The 24,098-nt window shown below is 39.2% G+C and overlaps 1 protein-coding gene across 1 annotated transcript in view; it reads right to left on the bottom strand.

Moving 5' to 3' along the window:
• LOC127656869 (protein quaking-A-like) overlaps positions 1–24,098 on the bottom strand; it is a 130,842-nt gene that overhangs the window by 46,430 nt on the left and 60,314 nt on the right. Inside the window, 1 exon segment of the mRNA XM_052145392.1 lies at positions 11,781–11,897. Coding sequence (XP_052001352.1) covers positions 11,781–11,897 — 117 coding nt within the window.

Consider the following 24,098-nt stretch of genomic DNA (forward strand, 5'->3'; position numbering starts at 1 on the left):
CAAGAACCGAATACCAATAGAGCACAATTCAATGAGAATCAAAATATCGCAAGTATTGCCACACCTGGCTTTGCTTGAAAGCACACAAAAGACACCATCATGTCTCCTCTCATCAAAAACCTTGGCGCAACATATCCACAGTGCACCCAGTGGACACAATTGCAACTGAGATTAGGTGATAATTCCAGAGGGAAAGTTCAGGATAATTCAGCATTTGCGCAAAGGAATTACAATTCGCGATATTAGAGTAGTGTTTTAAACAGTTGTCTAGCTGGTGCAGAACAAGTACTCAATTAGTCAATTACTTGTGCACTTCTCTAATGGAAACAGGACAGAAATTGATTGAAAACCAATTTGTATCTGCTCAAGATGCCAATTTGCTTTACCTTTTAAAACTGAAACCCTCTGAAATGGTGTAGTTTGTCTGTTAAGCTGATAATGATTCTAACTAATCATGGCAAAGATTCCATTTACTGATATATGAAACCCGTGCCCAGGCAACATGCATTTGATGAGACAGATGTGATGACAGATCTATAAAGAACTGAGCTTGCAAGAGAACCGAAAAAAGAGCCCATCAGCAAATATAAGTGGGTTTGTGCACCATTGGCATGTGAAGTCTGTCCATGGTCTAAACCATCAAGTAGACCCATTATCTATTTTACACTTAGTAAACTCTTAAGGTTCATTTCAACATACTGAGGTGTTAAGTTAATAAATAAAAAATGTTAATTTTTTACATCATGTAAATGCTTTAGTCTGACTGAAATTGCACCAGTTCAATTTTCAGAACAAGTCTAATAGACCTATAAAATGTGACTAAAATTGGCTTCATCCAGCATGTTAACATGTTAATCAGACTACAATGGGCCTTGGCGTTTATGTTCCAAAAGTCTGTTATGCGCGGCATGCATTTAACACATGCTAAAGCCCAAAGTATACCAAAGATTTCAGCATACCACTAGGTCTCCTACACAGTGCAAAACTGTCACAGTTTTGCTCAGTTTTTACTAGACAGTCCACGTCTGTGCGTCGACTGCAAATATGCCTGGCATTGACTGTAACAGAGCATCACGAAGCAGTCGTAGTGTGTATGCAGCAACTGTGTCCCTATGGGCTAGCAGTCAAAACATTATACCTTTAAAGGCTGATTGCTGGATCATGAGCAAGACGTAAATGGCACACGGAAAGCAAAATATTTGATTATGCATTGTCATGCATACTTGGATAAAGACGATTACTTGAATATTAAAAATCAGCTGTGGCTTGATTTTTGCATGTGTAGTAGTTGCACGTCAAACATTTAGCATGTATGTGCATCAAACGCCTTCAAGTCAAAGCTACTGTCTCTACTACCTGAAGAAAAGCCACTACTTTAATTCAACTGCAGGAGCACTGGCAGTCAGCCTTACTGGAAATAATCCCACCATCCTATAAATACTGTTCATATCAACCAGAGTGGACTGAACCAAGGCTGCAGTCCTTAACAGCTGCCCCGGGTGGAGTAGCTGACAGGCACCTGTTCCAGGAATGGAAAACTTGACTGGAAAAAGACTCCAACCAACCCAGGAGAGCATAACGAGGCATTCAAAATCAAGCTCTACCAAACAGACACAAGGAAAGAAACTATGTATTGCAAATTCACTGACCACTGCAACAAAATTGCTTTCTTGCATGGAGCTCGGAGAAATCTTGAACAAACTAAATTGCCAGCAAAAGCCAGGACAGGCAGCTGATAATACAATACTTGCTAATCCGAAGACAGAATGGGTGAAATTGTAAAGCTTAATATGGCAACTTTACAAAAGGAAGTCCAGCCTTACAATTAAAAGAGCCAATAACCTTTTCGATCGAGACTAGTGTTGTCACAGTACAAAAATTTCAGTAGTCGGTACCAATACCAGTGAAATTTCACGGTACTCAATACCAATTTCGGTACCAAAGCAAAAACAGGTTACTAAACACTCTTTTATTAGTGTTTTTTTTAAGTCTACAAAACATTAGCAGCAGAACTAAGAACAAAAATATGCCATTGAGCAACACTTTAATTTAAATATATTATTTTTTTAATTATAACAAAACTGAACAATGTATGCTTAAAGTATTTCTGAACACTTATATAAGATTTGCTTCAACTTTTGCAACTTTTATTTTAAGTTTTTACCAAGTACTAAAAAAAGCCTAAGTAAACAAGCATACAATAGAATTAATAAAAATAATTTCCAAACTAATGTGCAAAGTGCTCTCTTATTAATAAAGCTGCATATTGCCAACTTTCTTCATGATAAGAAATGCACAGTGACATAAATAGATATTATGATTAAATAAGTCGAGAGCAATCGCGTTCTAATTTAGCTGCATTAAGCATCCGCGCTCGAGGGATGAGCGATCGAGGCAGAGTCCCTCTCAGCCGGGTGCTGTTTCAATCGGGTGCTGCGCAACTCATAGAAGAGGCACCGACTACACAGGGAAATGCCAGTTTCTGAGTTTATAGTTATTAACATGACCTGCTTCTGTATTATTTGAACTTTAATAAAGCAATTTTACTGCATTTAAGATGTTACGCCAGGATGTTTCCTTTAAAAAGCTCCGCCTCAGCTTATTCCACAACGGTACATGCTTCTGAATGCACTTTTTTTTTAGCATTCCCTAATACTTTGGGATCTACATAAAATAAACTGTGAAAGTTTAGTGCATCTGGACTGATCTGTGTAATTCTTCCTCCATCAGGTGTGAATTATTGCTCTCACGTGATATTGTTACAGTTTAATGTGATTTCATGTTACGTTAAATGAGATCAAACGGCTATTCGACAACTAAATTTTTCTCATCAATTTTGTATTTGACGATGTCGATAATGTCGATCGTTTGAGCCCTAATGCAAATGATAATATGCTTTTAAACTCACCTGCTTTATTTGCTTGAATTAATCCGGGTGTCTGTCTTTCATGTGCCTTTAAGTTTGATGCGTTTCCTCTTTTCATCAGAAAATTGTGAAAGCAGTGTTTACTAATAGGATTTTGCTGATCTATGATGTTTCCCTTTTCATCAGCCTCAAATACACAATTTCCAAACTGGCTTTTTCCACTTTTCTTTTCAACATGATTCAGTTGAGACGCTGCAGCAGCAGCTTTGCTTGCTGCAATCTTTTGCTTGTTGTGAAAGTTCCCGACTCTGCATGGGTGGACCCGGTGCTCGGTAACCCAGTACCTTCAGAAATTCTGGTATCGTAAATAATTTGTGTGTGTGTGTGTGTGTGTGTGTGTGTGTGTGTATATATATATATACACAGTGAGGAAAATAAGTATTTGAACACCCTGCTATTTTGCAAGTTCTCCCACTTGAAAATCAGGGAGGGTCTGAAATTGTCATCGTAGGTGCATGTCCACTGTGAGAGACATAATCTAAAAAACAAAATCCAGAAATCACAATGTATGATTTTTTAACTATTTATTTGTATGATACAGCTGCAAATAAGTATTTGAACACCTGTCTATCAGCTAGAATTCTGACCCTCAAAGACCTGTTAGTCTGCCTTTAAAATGTCCACCTCCACTCCATTTATTATCCTAAATTAGATGCACCTTTTGAGGTCGTTAGCTGCATAAAGACACCTGTCCACCCCATACAATCAGTAAGAATCCAACTACTAACATGGCCAAGACCAAAGAGCTGTCCAAAGACACTAGAGACAAAATTGTACACCTCCACAAGGCTGGAAAGGGCTACGGGAAATTGCCAAGCAGCTTGGTGAAAAAAGGTCCACTGTTGGAGCAATCATTAGAAAATGGAAGAAGCTAAACATGACTGTCAATCTCCATCGGACTGGGGCTCCATGCAAGATCTCACCTCGTGGGGTCTCAATGATCCTAAGAAAGGTGAGAAATCAGCCCAGAACTACACGGGAGGAGCTGGTCAATGATCTGAAAAGAGCTGGGACCACCGTTTCCAAGGTTACTGTTGGTAATACACTAAGACGTCATGGTTTGAAATCATGCATGGCACGGAAGTTTCCCCTGCTTAAACCAGCACATGTCAAGGCCCGCTCTTAAGTTTGCCAATGACCATTTGGATGATCCAGAGGAGTCATGGGAGAAAGTCATGTGGTCAGATGAGACCAAAATAGAACTTTTTGGTCATAATTCCACTAACCGTGTTTGGAGGAAGAAGAATGATGAGTACCATCCCAAGAACACCATCCCTACTGTGAAGCATGGGGGTGGTAGCATCATGCTTTGGGGGTGTTTTTCTGCACATGGGACAGGGCTGACTGCACTGTATTAAGGAGAGGATGACTGGGGCCATGTATTGCGAGATTTTGGGGAACAACCTCCTTCCCTCAGTTAGAGCATTGAAGATGGGTCGAGGCTGGGTCTTCCAACATGACAATGACCTGAAGCACACAGCCAGGATAACCAAGGAGTGGCTCTGTAAGAAGCATATCAAGGTTCTGGCGTGACCTAGCCAGTCTCCAGACCTAAACCCAATAGAGAATCTTTGGAGGGAGCTCAAACTCCGTGTTTCTCAGCGACAGCCCAGAAACCTGACTGATCTAGAGAAGATCTGTGTGGAGGAGTGGGCCAAAATCCCTCCTGCAGTGTGTGCAAACCTGGTGAAAAACTACAGGAAACGCTTTGACCTCTGTAAATGCAAACAAAGGCTACTGTACCAAATATTAACATTGATTTTCTCAGGTGTTCAAATACTTATTTGCAGCTGTATCATACAAATAAATAGTTAAAAAATCATACATTGTGATTTCTGGATTTTTTTTTTAGATTATGTCTCTCACAGTGGACATGCACCTATGATGACAATTTCAGACCCTCCATGATTTCTAAGTGGGAGAACTTGCAAAATAGCAGGGTGTTCAAATACTTATTTTCCTCACTGTATAGTATATATATATATATATATATATATATATATACACACACACACACACACACACACACACACACACACACACACGTGACTTAAGCATGATGCATGGAGGCTTGAGAACTGCAGATATGGCCTGGACAATAATTTGCAATGTCCGTACTGTGAGATGCCTAAGACAGTGCTGAAGTGGCAGACCACGTGTAACAACACCTGCAAAGGATCGGTACATCCGAATATCACACCTGCGGGACAGGAACAGGATGGAAACATCTACTGCCCGAGTTACACCAGGAATGCACAGTCCTTCCATTGGTGTTCAGACTGTCTGCAATAGGCTGAGAGTGGCTGGACTGAGGGCATGCAGGCCTGTTGTAAGGTAGGTCCTTACCAGACATCACCGACAACATAGCCTATGGCAGGGTTTTTGCAGGTTTCACAAAGTCAAATTTAAGACTTTTTAAGACCTTTTTAAGACCATTATGAATGAAATTTAAGACCTATGTCACAACATAAAAACGTACAAAGGAAACGCAGAGTCTCAAAATTACTTGCAAAGAAAATGAATATATTCAAACTGAACATAGTACTGAAGACAGCATTTTTGAACTACAGAATAAAAACAGAAACATCTTGACGTGAGTTTGCGGATGCGTGAGTGTGCACTACATTGATCTCAGCTCTTCTCTCTTGGCCAGAATCTCCTCCTCAATATTCTTGAGCTCAGCTGATTTTTCCTTGCTGGCCCTCCTAACATAACTTTATATATTTAGGCTATTTAACTGTAACGTTAGCCTGTTGACTTATGTTTGACTGAATCTTTTAACTTGCTTTATTTCTTGACTTATATAGCTTCTTATACCTTTTAGGCTACTTATACTTTAATAATGGCTATTATTGATCAATAAAACTGAAATTTAACAAAAAGAGACAGGGTTGTGTCATTTTATTTCATATAGCCTATGTAAGACTATTTTAATATATAGCCTATATATAATATATCACCAACACGTCATGTATTTTTTCATGTATGGGAAGAATTTCATATATCAATTTCCATAATAACATAATTAAAATTGCATTTCGAATCGCTGTGAATACGGTAAGACAGTATAAGCTCAGGTAAACCTCAATCACAATTTATCTAAGCCAAAAACGGTTTTAGTATTAATAACATTAACAGAAAGGTTGGTAGCTAAGAGTAAAAAAAAAATATACATTTTTTCATTCAAAGGATTGTGTCATGTTACAGCTATTATAAGCAGCACACGCATTAGCCAAACGAACGGCGTTTGCTCTCCTGATCACAACAGAAGTGACGTAGATAGTGACGTGTGCAAAACTGTCCCAATTCTGCTTTTCACAGCTTCGGGCCCTTGCGCACTTACTCCGCTAAGTGCACTTTCAACAAGTGTCCACTTCGAGGAAGACCTTAGGGCGTAGTGTGGATATTGGGACAGGGCCTTCCTGTTTTCGGTCGAAGTCCACAGTAGTCGATTGTCGAATTCACGCACGCGATCATTGGTAACTAAGCAACTCAAGAGAATGCGCCCCATTTAAGTCAACAGGGTGCAAATTTTAAAAAGAGGATAACACTGTGTAGGCAACACCGATTTTTGTCGTTGATCTCTGTACTGACAGCACTCCAAATTTACAAAAAAATGAGCTCAATGTTAAAATTGACCGGAGTTCTCCTTTAATACAACAGAAAATACCACTCTAATCACCCTTTTGCTAATAAAAAAAAAAAAATATATATATATATATATATATATATATATATATATATATATATATATATATATATATATATATATATATAAACAAAGTCGTAACAGCTAAAATAATTTTAGCTAAAATGTATTTATTTGCAAAAATAAAACATTTACTTTCACATGTTTCATTAAGTCCTCGGCAGTTGCATGACCCATGAACTGGGATCCCAGGTATCTTGACTGCACCTGCCCGCCCTCCCAAAAACGTACGTGCAGGTCCAGCGGTTTTGTTTTGGTGGTGTGATTCAGACTTTCGTCGAACATCAGCACGAACGGTCCCGTGATTTTGGAAATGAGTTCTCTTTATATAAAATCCGCTATTCCAAAGCGCGTAATGTAGGACGTTTTATCTTTCCCGCATCTGAAGGATTTAGCTATATCAGAGTCCGGAAACATTGTTTTAAACAATTCCCCGATTTCCTCATTCGCACTGTAGGACTGGTGTCTTGTCACCGTGTGGAGAACCCAGAGCACCTCAGCTTTTAGTGTTGGCTCTGATCCAAAAGCAACACGGAGGTCGATTGCGGGAGTTGCAGAGCTACTGCGTGGGCCTAGCCTAGGCAGTGTAGAAGTAGTGCTGGAGCCGCCAGATACTTGCAAGAACTGGCTGATGGCTGTGGCTTGCTGGAGACCCTTCACAGCAGTTAGATGTTTTTCACTTTTTGAATGAGACTCCAGCGCCCGTACACCCAACGTTCCCAATTTAATAGCTTTCTTGCATAAGCAGTAGGCTTCAAATGCGTTATTTGCAACTGGCTTTAACCAAGCACAAAATTCAGATTTTTCAAGCCAAGTATCGCTAAACTTGCACTTCCCCATAGCTGAATAAAATCCGTTTTACGTCTTTCTGTGGTATCCGAGAGACTCGCGCCAATAACACGAAAGCTCAAAGCTGATTGGCTGTTGCATGTTGGTCTATTTTGTAGTCGTAATACAACGAATTATATTTGGACTAGCGAAATAAGAAACTACAACACCACGGAATAAAAAAAAAAACATTCCAAAGCTCTGCCGGAGCATTTAAATGAGATTTACATGGACGTAGGAAAATTAAGACCTGTTTAAAATTATTTAAGACCTAGAACACAATACTTCAGCAAATTTTAGACTTAAGGCCTTAAATTGTGATTTTGAAATTTTAGACTTTTTTAGACTTTAAGACCCCGCGGAAACCCTGCTATGGGCACAAACCCACCTTAGTCTCACCAGAGGTAAAGAACAGACTCTAAGGAATACGTGTTACACCGAGGCCTTTACTCTGGAGCGGGATCGATTTGGAGGTGGAGGGTCCGTCATGGTCTGGGGCAGTGTGTCAGAGCATCATCAGGCTGAGCTTGTTGTCACTGAAGGCAATCTCAATGCTGTGCATTACAGGGAAGACATTATCCTCCCTCATGCGGTATCCTTCCTGCAGGCTCATCCTGACATGACTCTCCAGCATAACAATGTCACCAGCCATACTGCTCGTTCGGTGCATGATTTCCTCCAAGACAGGAATGTTAGTATTCTGGCCAGCGGAGAGCCCGGATCTCAATCCCATTGAGCACGTCTGGGACCTGTTGTATCGGAGGGTGACTGCTAGGGCCATTCCCCCTAGAAAATGTCTGGGAACTTGCAAGTGCCTTGGTGGAAGAGTGGGGTAACAGCTCACACCAAGAACTGGCAAATCTGGTGCAGTCCATGAGGAGGAGATGCACTGCAGTACTTAATGCAGCTGGTGGCCAAACCAGATACTGTTACTTTTGAACCCCCCTTTGTTCAGGAAGACATTATTAAATTTTTGTTAGTCACATGTCTGTGAAACTTGTTCAGTTTATGTCTTGCTTATGTCCAATCTTATGTTCATAAAAATATTTACACATGTTAAGTTTGCTGAAAACAAAAGCAGTTGAAAGTGAGGGGATGTTTCTTTTTTTGCTGAGTTTGTGTATATGTATAAATATGTATAAATATATTGTCCTAAGTGTCAAAAGCTGGATCATATATATGATCCAGCTTTTGACACTTAGGACAATTAATGGACTCATACAAAACTACAACACAAGGCGAAAACTTTCACTGATGCTCAAGAAGGCAACACACTACTATATGCATTGTATACTTTATGTAAATATCTGCTTATGTAGATTCTGAAGAGCAGTACTAAATTAAAAAAAATTGTAGATCTTATATTTGTATAAATTATGAAAGTGATGTGAACATTGAGAATGCAAACTTGCATATCTTAACTAGATATACTGTTTATTAAACCTCAGATTAAATGGATTATCAGCGGTCTTCCTTTTCGATCTGGTTTCTGAAAAATCGACATCGACCAATTATATGATTTGGCAACTAAAAACAGCCATTTGGCTCCTTAATGTTTCAGTTAAGGAGCCAAAGGCTCCCAAGTAATTCATTTTAGTCTGGAGCCCTGTATATATATATAAGCTTTTGGAGCTTATTCACGTGCATTTTATGGACACGCATAGCGGAGATATTTTTCTAAATCTCTGTGTTCTGCTGATGAAAGACAGTCATACACATCTGGGATGGCATGAAGGTGAGAAATTATGATAGATTTCTCTTTTTTTTTTTTACTATTCCATTATCATGTTTGGAATTAAATGAGGGTCACAAACAACTACAGAAACAAATCAAACCTAAAAAATATTTTGTTAACACCAGTGCTTTGAAATAAACAACCAAAGCTGTAAAGACCAGAAGTTCTTAACGAAACCTTGACCTGAAATTCCAAATGCTCTAAAAATGTCACACACACTAAAGTGATATTTTCCAATATATGCTGTGTGTGTGTGTGTGTGTGTGTGTGTATATATATACGCAAAGAAAGGGAACTCAATTTGAGCAAGAAACAAGTAGGAAGGGACAGAATAAATCCTTGCTGTGTCACAGTTCTGGAGAGGTTTTGTGATACTCTGGTGAGAGTGGCAGTCTGTTACATTTGATCAGTGCTGTGGTTTCTGAGAGCCCTCAATTTGAACAGTGTTTGATCAGAGGAAGAGGCTACACAGTGGGACAGGTTATTATCCAGAGTTTGTCTGTCCTGTCCTCTCCCATTACATCTACTTGAGCTTGGCTTCACTACGCACACACACAAAGTATGAGGATGTAGTGTCTCTTAAGGGTGTGTGAACTGGTGTGTATGCAATCCCTGAAATGGCTACTGGGGTTAAATCACCTTTGGGGAGCTGTTAAATAAAGTGTCTGTCTGATTTAAGGCTAACAAAGTGTTTTCTCCGGAGACGAGTCTTCTAGTGATCCATGGTTTTACCTAACAGAGCAAGCGCTAAATAACACACTACTAACATAACTTAACAGGCAACCACAAAATAAACCACATAATCACTCCTGCACACTCTAAACCACCATATCCCATCCTCACAAATAACCTTACTAAACCTTGTTTTGATCAAATAGACTCCCATTACATTCTTTCCTGAATAAAATTCCCTCCTTTCACTTTCTCTCCAATTTTTTGTCTCCATCGCTCTTGGTCCCCAGAGACAGTGGCAAACAAAATTATTGAGAGCATAAAAATGGCTCTGCTAATGGATGCTAAATAAACAACCTCCTCAGCCCGGGCACATCACAACTGTCTTCAGTCTCTTTAGAATGGTCAAACTAGGCTCATAACTGTGTGCATGTCTCTCTCTATAACTCCAGTCTCATTTTCAGCTGAAACTTATACCACAACAGACTGCCCACGCCCATCACACACCGCAAATGACTAAACACAGTCGCCCTACACTCTCAAACGTATTTGTATATATCTGAATACTTAGCAATCTGTCAAATACGTTATTTAATCTATAATTATCAACTTTTAATAGTTTTATATTTTTCAATTATGTCATGTGCAGTGCTTCAAGGGATTGTAATTAATTCCCACAAAGCCATTAAAAATGTATACAATCTCTCTTCTCTCCCTCTCTCCGCACGCAGAGATTGCGGTTTCTATAGTTAATGACTCTTGCACACCAGCTACTGTGATGTAAAAATGCGTTTTTATGACCACTCAATTTTAAAAAATTTTTTTATTTTATTTACTTGTTCATTGAACTGTTGAATATAAGCAACATCACATTCACAATTGTGCTATATGGCCCTATATCAGCACTGCTGTGATTCAGCCACAGGCAATGACAGCCGTGCTGATGTAGGGCCATATCGCACACTTGCTCGTGAGATAATGATTAAATATATATTTTGTCCTGACTTTGTTTAAAATATATAAAGTTTGAAAAGACTGTATTCCACTAGATGGCAGCAAGCAGTAGAAAAATACATATGTATTTGTTGTCTTAAAGAAATCATATTTAACTGTGTAATTCTTTTGAACGGTGGTATTAAGGGCAACAAAATAAACTCATATTTTGTTCACACATGTGCCTCCTCCAGAGGGAAGCACAGCTGGGGATCAGGTGCATGTGTGTAGTAATGCGAATGCACAGATATGGGATTTCCAGATAAAGCCGCTCCACTGGGATGGGTACAGAGGAACAAAAGAGACCGAAAAAACTGGACTCAACCAGACAAATGTTGCTGATTCTTTATAAAAAATTCTCCGTGGGTCGTTCAAGACTTCAGAATTAAATCTGCTCAGTTACTTACTACAGAATCAGCCATTTCTTCTGATTTTCAGCTTGTAGCGCTGAGCAGTTACACGTATATAAATGTCATTTTGCCCGACTCTGGAGAAAGTCTCTGCTGGAGCTGACGGGGCAGCACTGTAATGTTCTCTGTGCTACATAAATCCCACCTGGGGCCATAATTTCCCATTATTCAGGTTTTAGTTCTTCCTCTGCTGATCACACAGCAGGCCTCCTCAGAGTATAAAAAAAATATTTGAGTCCTCCTTTCGGAGTCTGTCTACTGTGTCCTTTTGTTTCTCTCTTTGACACCAAAACCACCATATCCAGGCCTGAAATAGAATTAGGTCTCAGCCAGAGCCAAGCGAGTTCAAACCTTGTGTGTGTTAGCAAGTATGAAAAAAAGACACACTTGAAGCAAATGCGTGAATTGGTTCATTAGGTTTAAAAAAACAAAAACTGGACCCAAACACCAAACGCAAGCAGAACAGTGTGTGAAAGAAAAACAGGGGGATAAGGAAGAAAGTCTCACCTTCTTTCTGTCTCTCATGGAGCTCCTCCCTCTCACCATGATCTTGCAGCCGGTCTCTGCCTCCAGCTGCTTCGCCGTGAGTCCACGAGGGCCAAGAATCCTCCCCACAAAATTATACTGGAAAATAGAGGGAGCGGCTGATTAAAATGCATTCAGTAATTTGTTTTAGAAAACACAGTTCTGTTACATTCATGATGAAGAGAGACTCAAATTAAATTGTCATGATTTATTTACTATCACGTCATTCCAAAAAATATTCTGTTATTTTTTCCATGGGATACAAAAGATGTTTTGATAAATTTTTCCATTCAATGTAAGCACAGAGTGATCATTGGCTGTCAAGCCCAAAATAAAAAATAAAAATGCAAAAAAAAAAAACGAATCACCATTAAAAGTATACTAAATACACATCTCAGCCACGACATTAAAACCACCAGCCTAATATTGTGTAGGTCCCTCTTGTGCCGCCAAAACAGCGCCAAAGTGCATCTCAGAATAGCATTCTTAGATGCTATTCTCAGCACAATTGCAAAATTGTAAATTCTAGAGCCTGTTGTGCGTGAAAATCCCAGGAGATCAGCGGTTACAGAAATACTAAAACCAGCCCGTCTGGCACCAACAATTATGTCATTGTCCAAATCACTGAGATCACTTTTTTTCTCCATTTTGGTTCTCCATTGGTTGACGTGAACATAGCTTTCTTGGAGGTCCCAGACTTTGCGAATTCAACAAAAGAGAAACATGATAGATTCAAGTAATGCAAGACACTCTTACATCAACAGATCACTTTAGCACTGATGTTTCCGGCCAAACTGAGAATAGATACCAAGGACGGCCATTGAGAATTTACATGCCCACAAAAAAACGATGTCTTTCATAAAGTCGATGGAATAAGTTATTTTGGTGATTATTATGCTGCTCGAGTGAGCTTGACTTGCTGAACATTCACTTGATTGTCCAATGAAACTGGGTGCCTTCTTTGTTACTTTCTGTGCTGGTTCCACAAAGTTTGTTTTGTGGAATAAAACTCCTTTGGAACAGTTGTGGATGAATCTGCTCAATCTTTGTGCTTGGGCTTCCTATTGGATGGTTTGATTTTTGGAATATTTTTTTGCAAGACATTGGAAGGATTAGGTCATCTGCTGTACTTCTGAACAGCCAGCTCACTGAACATTCGTTTGACTGCCTGAGGAAACTGAAGGTTTATATATTATATTTATTAGGGCTGTCAATCGATTACAATTTGTAATTGAATTACCTGGTGTCCCGATTAATTGCATTTAATCGCACATACAAATAGTTGCTGAGAAAGCCCCTCATATGACAATAATTCAATATATTATGATGAAATAATTATACATGGTTATCTTTAAAAAAAAATCTCTATCTATCTATATCTTTGTGTTTATTCTGAGTTTGTTTTAAAGATTTTTATATGTAATTTTTAGGGATGTCCAGATCAGCTTTTTTGGCCCCTGATCACGATATTTAAATATTAAATATCTACCTAAATATCCGATACTTGTATTTACCTAGATAAGAGCTGCAGACTGTTTTTGTTTGTTTACAAAAATAACTAGGTAAGCAAAGTAACTAAAAGATGTCTTCAGCTTTATGCATTTAACTTTTACTTCAGCATTTTTATAAAACTCAACTTCTACTTAGAATGGTGTAATAGCTTATTGTAACTTTAAATCCACCAAGATCTGTATGGATGAATAGAATTCTTACATACACTTACAAATTGTGTAAACGGCTTGACTTGAATAGTCACAACAAAAAAAATTATTCTATAAAAACTAATTCAATTTCGCAATTCCACTTAAGTGACTTAAACAGTTACACTTGAACAGGTACAAGTTCAACAACAATGAAACAGTTATTAATAGTTCTGTTTTCAATATCAAAATGCCATTGTGACATACTGACAACCAGTAAAAACCATAAAAGCATCACACACCACAGAGATACATTCAAAAATAAGAAAAATATATTCACAACAAGCTCTAAAACTGCTCCAGCAAGAAATCATTAATATCTATGGTCCGTTTACTGTCTTTGAGATTTGCTGTAACACAAATCACTAATTATTAAAAATGCATGAAGACGTGGTGTCGTTATTAAAGGTTATCAGTGATATTGTGACCAACATTAATCTGATTTAAATTGGGATGAGTGACTGGTGAGATGAACCTGAAGAGTGCACGTCTTTGATTGACACGAGCGCTCATGTTAAAGATTTAAGCTAAAAGAGCTCATGATTGCTCAAACAGGATCACTCAACAACATCTGACTGTCACAACTCGCATCATGTATCTGCATGATTATTTGTCGTTTAATTAGTTTTTAAACCTGTTATCAGCCTCTATATCCTCTTCACTTCGAATAACTACTGTAACGACTCTAGAAAAATGGGCATTAATATTCCTACACATGTAATTTACACATTTTTAAAACAAACTGGCATATTAATCTCAATTACATCATGTCTGAAAGTTTAAAATCGTGAATGCTTAGAATTGGCAACAACTCTCCCTCCATAGGCCATTCTGCCATGCTTCAAGGACTGAGAAAGCACTCATTCATTAGAGGAGCAGTGTATGTGTGATTTCCTGCATGCTGCAAAAAAAGTCCCTTAATCTTGTCTCACAAAATTTGTATAGAAGCACCGGACTGGAGCAATCCGATGGCAATGTTGTTACGGGGGCTCTCGTAGGCGTACGTGGGCTGTTTGAGATCTCAAATGTTAATGAGTGGATTGTCTCTCGCTATGTGGAATGTAAGTGGGTTGGGGCACCCCATTAAAAGGAAAATAATTTATTTTCTTAAATCAAAATAAATTTGATAGTGTTTCTTCCCCACAGGAAGATTACAAATTTGGGAAGATATGGGGTGGACATGTTTTCTTTAGTGCTGGCTCAAGTAAGAGCAGGGGTCTCTTCCACCTGAGAGAGAGCACCTCCCTGGTTTTGTATCGAATAGGAAGTTCTTGCCCCTATTTCTCCTTTCTATCAAACAAATCTGAGACGTTACACCCCATTGTCTCACATTTGCACTTGGTGTGGACAAAATTGTCCAGCTTTTAATTCAGACAATCATTTAAATTGTTGCCTCGAGCACATCGCTGAACCCCAAATTATGCATCAACAAGTCTCCTTTTTGCTGGTCAGAGTGTATTGTGAGGGGGGTTACTACACTCCGTGACCTATATGAGAGTGGAGTGTTGAGATCCTTTGAAAATTGTATACAATTTTTTGGGATTCCCAGATCTCAGTTCTATAAGCATTTACAACTGAGCAACCTGCTTTGTTCTGTTTTTGGGAGTAGTTTACACACCCCTAAAGCAGCAGATACTCTGGGAGTGGTGATTACTACTTTTGGAAAGGTCATGAAGCATCAGTGTATTACTTACTCCCTGCTAATTCAGAGTCTGGTGGACAGAACTTCAAATTATTTTAAGAGATTATGGGAGAAAGATCTAAACTTGGTATTAAGGAGGGAGTGTTGGCTAGGATTCTAAATAACAACAAGTATGCATCTAGAGATGCAAGGGTTCGGCTTCTGCAATTCAAGATTTTACAGTGTGAATTGGACCCCCTCTAGATTGCATAGGATTGGTCTTAAAGACAAACCCACCTGCTGGTGATGTCAATCAGAAGATTGAGACAACCCATGTCTTTGGGGGATGTGTTAAGATCAAAGAATTTGTTGAATTTTAGCAATTGTAAGGGTTATGTTTTGATTCTGTTTGTATGCGTTTTGTTTTTCATTGTTTAAGAGTTGAATCAATAAAACAATACGTAAAATCGCAAAAAGCTCCATAATAGCATTCTGAATAGTGTTGTAACGGTACTAAAATTACAGTAGTTGGTACAGATACCAGTGGAATTTTACGGTTCTCTATACCAATTTTGGTACCACATCATAAATATGCTAATATGACAATGTGCTACTGAACACACGTTTAGCCTAAAGTTACATTTCAATGTAAATAATAAAAGAAATGTTTCCTTCAAGTGTTTCTCAATTAAGGATGCATTGCTTAAGTAACCCTGAAATCTGTTTATTCTTTACCAAATAATTTTCCTTTTAGTTATTCATTTTATTATTTTTTTTTTTACATATAAATTACATTCATCAAAATGGTGTTTAATCAATTAATTAAAAATGTTAACAAGTGAAAATATAACTTTCACATGACATTGTATTTTTTTGCCAAACTTTTATTCAACAGCTATCTTGCATGTAATAAATTGCTTCGTTATTATTATTATCATTACACTGAAGATTACATTTTACTATACAATTGTAATATATTTCTAAATCACAATCTCTTCAATTTCAGGGCTTTAGCTTATATTTTTAAATTACGACGTGTAAATGGTCTGCACTTATACACTCACCTAAAGGATTATTAGGAACACCATACTAATACTGTGTTTGACCCCCTTTCGCCTTCAGAACTGCCTTAATTCTACGTGGCATTGATTCAACAAGGTGCTGAAAGCTTTCTTTAGAAATGTTGGCCCATATTGATAGGATAGCATCTTGCAGTTGATGGAGATTTGTGGGATGCACATCCAGGGCACGAAGCTCCCTTCCACCACATCCCAAAGATGCTCTATTGGGTTGAGATCTGGTGACTGTGGGGGCCATTTTAGTACAGTGAACTCATTGTCATGTTCAAGAAACCAATTTGAAATGATTCGAGCTTTGTGACATGGTGCATTATCCTGCTGGAAGTAGCCATCAGAGGATGGGTACATGGTGGCCATAAAGGGATGGACATGGTCAGAAACAATGCTCAGGTAGGCCGTGGCATTTAAACGATGCCCAATTGGCACTAAGGGGCCTAAAGTGTGCTAAGAAAACATCCCCCACACCATTACACCACCACAACCAGCTTGCACAGTGGTAACAAGGCATGATGGATCCATGTTCTCATTCTGTTTACACCAAATTCTGACTCTACCATCTGAATGTCTCAACAGAAATCGAGACTCATCAGACCAGGCAACATTTTTCCAGTCTTCAACTGTCCAATTTTGGTGAGCTCTTGCAAATTGTAGCCTCTTTTTCCTATTTGTAGTGGAGATGAGTGGTACCCGGTGGGGTCTTCTGCTGTTGTAGCCCATCCGCCTCAAGGTTGTGTGTGTTGTGGCTTCACAAATGCTTTGCTGCATACCTCAGTTGTAACGAGTGGTTATTTCAGGCAAAGTTGCTCTTCTATCAGCTTGAATCAGTCGGCCCATTCTCCTCTGACCTCTAGCATCAACAAGGCATTTTCGCCGACAGGACTGCCGCATACTGGATGTTTTTCCCTTTTCACACCATTCTTTGTAAACCCTAGAAATGGTTGTGCGTGAAAATCCCAGTAACTGAGCAGATTGTGAAATACTCAGACCGGCCCGTCTGGCACCAACAACCATGCCACGCTCAAAATTGCTTAAATCACCTTTCTTTCCCATTCTGACATTCAGTTTGGAGTTGAGGAGATTGTCTTGACCAGGACCACACCCCTAAATGCATTGAAGCAACTGCCATGTGATTGGTTGATTAGATAATTGCATTAATGAGAAATTGAACAGGTGTTCCTAATAATCCTTTAGGTGAGTGTATATCGACTTTTTAAACTTAACGATATTCAAAGCGCTTTACACTGTGACATATTTACCCATCCATACACATTCATAAACCAACCAGAGCTGCGATGCAAGGCGCTAGCCTGCCATTGGGAGCAACTTGGGGTTTAGGGTCTTGCCCAAGGACACTTCGGCATGTGGAGTCGTGTGGGCCGGGCTTCGAACCACCAATCCTGCGATTAGTGGACAACCCGCTCTACCAACGGAGTTTAGTTTTATTTTTTGCAGGAAACTTCACTTTCAGGATACACTGTTTGTGAAACTTCTGAAATCTCATCCGTTACACTGTCCTTTGAGTCTGGCAAATTAAATGTAGGACACAGTTTTGGAATGTTTGTATTTTAGATTACTGTTTGTGCATGCGGTAATTTTCAAATGTTATGTATTAAATTTTAAATTTAATGAATAATACAAACTGGTATCATTAAATCTTTTTTATTGTAGTGTCAAATTGGTACCGAAGTACCTGAACTTTTGACAACACTAATTCTGAAGACATGTGAAGCTAATTTCAATATATTTGATTTCAAATCTGAAAATAAATCAAGAACTGACGCAAATACCTCTACCAATCGAGCAACTAATCACTCGTCCTTCTCCAGCAAAAGCTTATGAGAACCGGCTTCTGTGAATCAGAAACAAAAAAAAAAAAAAAAAGCTCTAAAGCAGCGTCAAGCTCATGTTTGCCAAACTGAATGTTAAGCAGCACTGCAAAGCCTCTGTTTTCATGCGCCTTCTCTTGATATTTGTATTTCCTTCATAATTCTTTCTTCCTGTTATCGTGCTCTGTGGCATGGAAGGGGAAACACTTGCTGTAAAGTAAAAAAGAAATTAAACAACAGGACCGAATTAAAGAGGGGGGTGTCTTATCGTGGCCCTTGTCCCCAGTGCTTTGCGGCTTTGTCTGAGAGCATGCTTTATTTACTTCCATAATCCTCCCAGATTAAAAGCGCCACTCTGACAGCACAGCTCCCAAATAAAATAAAACTTATAAAAACACAAAACCACTTTATAGCAATCAGTTTACTTGTCTGACCCATGGTAAAAAGTGTGTGGGTGTTTCAGGGTTTAGATTGGCCATGTGTACATTGCAGCTTAATACAGTAGTGACAACCACATTCTACAACCAAATTCACAAAAAAATTCTGGTAGCAAGCACTAATTTTAAATAGTGTGTACAGAACCAAACGGAACAACTAGTTTTGAATGTAGTGACACCACTCTCTTTTGGACATTAACAGCATGTCTTAGATGTGCATTTCTCAACTTCAGAACCAATGTGAGCAAAATCACAGTGATGGGAGGTATGCGTTTTAGATCATACTAGTCGGTCTCTCGATGTAGTTGCTCAAACCAGCTCTGCGATCCAGTGGCAATCCATATATTAGGTTCCAAACAGATTTAAAGCAGCAATAAATAAAAAGACGCAAAAAATACGTCGACGCAAAATATGCGCGTCGATTCGTCAGACCCAAAACAAAGATGGCGGCGCCGGAGAGTAGTAGCAATACGAGTGGCTCCTCAGAATATCAGAAGTGCAAGGCGACACGCACTCGTTCCTCTAAAGTATGGGAATTCTTTAATTTAAAAGGAAACAATTCTGTGATAAGTCATCTTTACAAAATGGAGATGGTCTTCCATTCTAGCACCACGGCAATGCACCAGCACCTGAAGAGGCGCCACCCGGCACGCACACACAGTATTCTTAAGGTGAAATGAAAGTGTCAGAGTGCAAGTTGTTATTTGCATGTGAATTAAGATGCTTTTTTTTCAGTAAGCAAGGCCTATGTTCAACATAAATGTTGAATTCTGAATGTTTATTTTCATTATTTATTTTTTGTTGGAAAAGCACTTTCTGTATTAGCTTAAAGCCCCCAAGTTTACAATAGATACTGTATTCTCGATGAACAGTAGGGAGATGCCACGATAGTTAGACATTTTGGTTGACTTTGTCCTTGTACAGGTCGATGATGGAAGAGTCCTTGAAATAGCTCTAAGAAAGGGTGGCTGGGTGACCTTTTTATTTTTTTATTGAATGCTAGACATCAGAATGCATTATTTTGCTCTTGTACACTTTTACTTGAATTTTATTTTTGAATTTTGAGTTTAAGAAAAAGGTGAGTGGCAGAGTGTATTACTATGTTGTTATTTTTATGTGAATGAAGAATTAAAAGATGCACTATTTTCAGTAAGCTAGGACTATGTGTTTTCAACATAAATGTTCAATTCTGTTGGTTCAGGAAGGACGCCATGACAGGCTGCTGGCTCCCACTGTCGCTGTTCATTTTTATTTATCTTTGGTTGGAAAAGCACTCTCTGTATTAGCTTAAAGCCCTCACGTTTACATTGGTTACTGTATTCTTCCAATTGCTCTAAAAAAGTATTTTGGGTGACCTTTTTATTTTTTTTATTGAATGCTAGACAAGGTGTTATTTTAATCTGAAAGAAGAATTACAAGATGCACTTTTTTTCAGTAAGCTAGACCTATGTGTTTGCAAGGCTTCAAGGTTTTATTGAATGCTACCTCTGACTAAGAATGCATTACTTTGCACTTGTATAGTCTTTTATTTTGGAATTTTAAGAGCAATAAACGTATATTGCAATTTTAAGGAATTCATGATTTTTCATTCAGATATGTAAATCAACATGTATAAATTGCTATTAGTCAATTAATGGAGATAATCGAACTGAGAAAATTAATCGTTAGATTAATCGATGCATCGAAAAAATAATCGCTAGATTAATCGTTTAACAAAATTATTGTTTATCCCAGCCCTACTCACTATTGTCCTGAACTCTGGCTTTCATACTATCGTGGAATTGTCGCACCATAGAAATTAACTTTGCAGGACACCCATATTTCGCCATGATCTTCCAGAGGCCATCTCTGCCGATGATGTCTAAGGACTTGGTTAGGTCCACATAGATGGAGAAAAGTTTGGTGTTCTGTTCCTGGCATTTTACCTGCAGCTGTCTGGCAGCAAACACCATATCAATAGTACCTCGCTCTTTGCGGAATCCACACTAAATATCTTGGAGCAGTCCAAGTGTTTTGTGATGCGGTTGAGAAGCAGTCTGGCAAGGAACTTGCCTGCGATGAACAGTAGGGAGATGCCACGATAGTTAGACATTTTGGTTGACTTTGTCCTTGTACAGGTCGATGATGGAAGAGTCCTTGAAATCCTGGAGGATCTTAATTTGCTGCCACATGATCTGGAAGAGCTAATGAAGTTTCTCAGTCAGGGTAGTGACGATTTAGAAAGCTGTTGAAATGTTCAACCCATCTCTACAGTATTTTCTCCTCTGTGATCGGTGTTGTTCCATCTGAACTGAGGAGAGGGGATGATCCCGAGGAGGTGGGTCCACAGACCTCTTTCAGTCCTGAGTAGAAGTTCTTCATGTCGAGTCTGTCTGCGTATCCTTGAATCTCATCTGCCTTTGCACACAGCCAAGAGTCCTGCATCTGTCGAAGCATTTGCTGGACTGATCTTCGTATGTTTCTCAAGGCATCCTTCTTGGAGGAGGACGTTGAGTCACTGAGGTGGATGTGATGTTTTTCCTCTGGCAGCTGTTTGATCTCAGTGCAGTTGTCGTCAAACCAGTCCTTGTTGCGTCTGGTGGAGTGCCCCAGGATCTCTGTAGGGCTGCCAAACTAGCTTCCGCGCACTCACAGAGCTAGTCTTCGCCATCCACCCGCATCTCACTCTGGGCTGCGATGTCGATCATGTGCCTAGCAATTTCTGCCGCAATCAGGGCTGTTCTCCTATTTGGCCTGTCACTGTATTTTCCAACTGCCAACTAGCAGAGGGATAGTATTATTCTTTTTCTTAGTTTGATGGTTTCGACCACATTGAAAGTGTCCCCTTCATCCGCGGTGTGCTGACCAGGATTGGGTGGAGCAGGCAATGTTTAAGGCACCTTTTCGAGCCCCTTCCTCAGGCTACAGAGGTGAGCATTGCAGTCCTAAAGAGGACTGCTCAGTTGCTCAGGGGCTGCCGGACTAAGCAGCTGCTCCGATATAATGAGCTGCCTGCGTGCATGTTTGCGGCTATGACTTCTAGTGCACCTCTCTTTGTTGCTTGCATGTTGCCACAGGGCTTGAATGGGATGGATAAGTAATTTGCGTGGTCTTTTTGTTTAAAGCAAAGAAGAGTTGTGTATCATCAACCTCACTCTCTCGTCCGAGTCCATCTGATCCAGTGGCAAGATAATGTCAAGACAGCTGGGGATGGAACCATATGCATTGGATGGCCATCAGCTTTGCTTGTGTCTTCTGAGCCCTTAATTTGCAGCACTCCACAGCACATTGCTGGGTCTGCCTTCATGTCCGTTGAAACCAATCAAGTGGTGACTTCCACACAATCCGCCAGATCCAGTCTTCACATGTTTTGTAGACAAGACCCAATTCACCAAATCACATGTTAATGCAGTGGTTCTCAAACTTTTTCGGTCATTCCCCACTTTGGACAAGGGGGAATTTTCAAGCCCCATCTGCCCCCATCGCCCCAACACAATGCTAATGAAATATGCAACAAGCTTAAAATGTTCCAATTTATTGAACAGTAGTAACAAGTAACAAGTAGTATCAGTAACAAGTTGTATCTAAATCCAAACTAACTATTTACATGAAATAACAGCAAGTTCAAAAATAAAGAAAATAAAAATGCAGCTGTCATAACTTGCATGAAATTCAAAAATAGAGAAAATAAAAGTGCAGCTGTGTCAACATTTGTATCAAGATAAAAAAAAAATAGAAAAGAAATACAAGTGCTACTTTGCAATCTGTTAAAAAAAAAGAAAAAAAGAGAAATCCATTTGGCAAGAAAGTATTTAAAGAATTCATGTTCCCTGCATTAGTGGCTGCAATGAGCTTGTTTTGCATTGCACAGTTTCTCAAAGCAGGGTTGCAGGCTTGATACTGCCACTCTCAAGTCATGCTCAATGTTCAGTTGAGATCTGTACTTAGTTTTCAGTGAAGCAACAGCTGAAAAGCCCATCTCACAGAGATATGATGTGGCAAAAGACTAACATCATTTTGTACTTAAAAACGTGAAAAATATATATTTTTTAAATAGACATAACATACTGTGTTTGAAATTGGATTAAAATTATGGGCAGTATAGCTATAAGATAAACTAATGAGTCATTATTCTAATATTCCTTTGTTCCGATCAGAGCATGTGAGCGGAGCGCGCATTTCTGAATATTCCGCTCTGCTCGCTCATTCCGCTCAGGGTCGCGCGCTCAACCCAGAATGGCCTGCTGGTTCAAAAACATGTGAAATAAGGGCTGCCTCCAACTAAAGTTTTTTTCTAGTCGACTAGTAGTTGTTCATTTAAGCCATTAGTGGACAAATCGCCCTTTATATTGATTTAATAACTTAAGTAGGCTATACAGGATACTGAGCGTTATATAGCCGCACTCAAGCACACGACCGCACGCATAAAGCTTGCCACAAAGAACCGGCAAAAGTAATGATTATGAATGTGAAACAAACATAGCAAGGAGACATTTAATTGTTTATTAATAAACTGGTGTTTTATGTGTCACTGCAAAGATGAAGTTGACGATGCAGACTCGCCATGAACGAATAAAGACAGAAATGCATAAAAAGAAAAATTTCCCCCCGTTTGGCGCGCCCCACCTGTCACGTCTCTATTCCCCACCAGTGGGGCGCGCCCCACACTTTGAGAACCGCTGTGTTAATGGCTTCAGAGAGCTATTGGTGAGATTCTCATGCAACAGGTAGTACTGGATTACCAGTAACAGGGGTGAAACCCTGACCTGTAACCCTAGGATGGGAGGCTCAAGGGTTATTCTCTCTAGCCTAAGGAGAAGACCCTAGCACTACAGAGGGAAGGAGGATGCCACTGTTCCTTTCACAAGCTACCACTACATAAGTGGGTAGTGTGCCATACCAGTTACCTTGTGGTAATACAAATGATCTGTTTAACCAATTTAAAATAAAGCACGCTAATGTATATTATGAAAGCCAAAAGATGCGCTCTGCATTCAGTCATTTTTTTTTATCAATGTATTTGAAATTTATTTTCTGCCAGATGTTATTTTCATTTGTTTAATTTTTTCTCAAATTATGTAATATTTCCTTTTTTTTTATTTGCTTTGAAAAGATCTGGAGTTTCTGAAGGAAAGTTTATAATAATATTGGACATCATGTCAGACTGAAATTTGTTTTTTTATTGGTTATCCAGGAAATAAAAACTATAGTGATATATCTATATATATATATCGTTATCGTGATATAAAATTACTCGTATCGTGATAGAAGATTTTGGTCATATCGCCCACCCCTATTGCATGATCTCCCGCTCCATGCTGATGAGAGAGGATTCTACTGTGTGTGTGTGTGTGTGTGTGTGTGTGTGTGTGTGTTGATGTTGATTGGACATGGCAGAGAGCAGCGGCCTTATGCAGAGGGGGAAATTGCTCACTTTGAATACTGGAACCAGACAGTAATTACAGCCTAGAGGAGATACCACCATTTCACTTCCTGTAGAGGGAGAAATGGAGGCACGAGAGGAATATGGAAAATAACCAGAGAGCATTCCCATCATTTTAACATGACAGCGCAAGAGAATGTTTTCAATGTATGGTGGCAGGCAGGTGGCCCCAATATTTGTGCGAAACATTCATAGTCTGAGAGGGGCAGAGATTA

Source organism: Xyrauchen texanus, chromosome 16 (genome assembly GCF_025860055.1).
Source record: "Xyrauchen texanus isolate HMW12.3.18 chromosome 16, RBS_HiC_50CHRs, whole genome shotgun sequence".
Lineage (NCBI taxonomy): Eukaryota > Metazoa > Chordata > Actinopteri > Cypriniformes > Catostomidae > Xyrauchen > Xyrauchen texanus.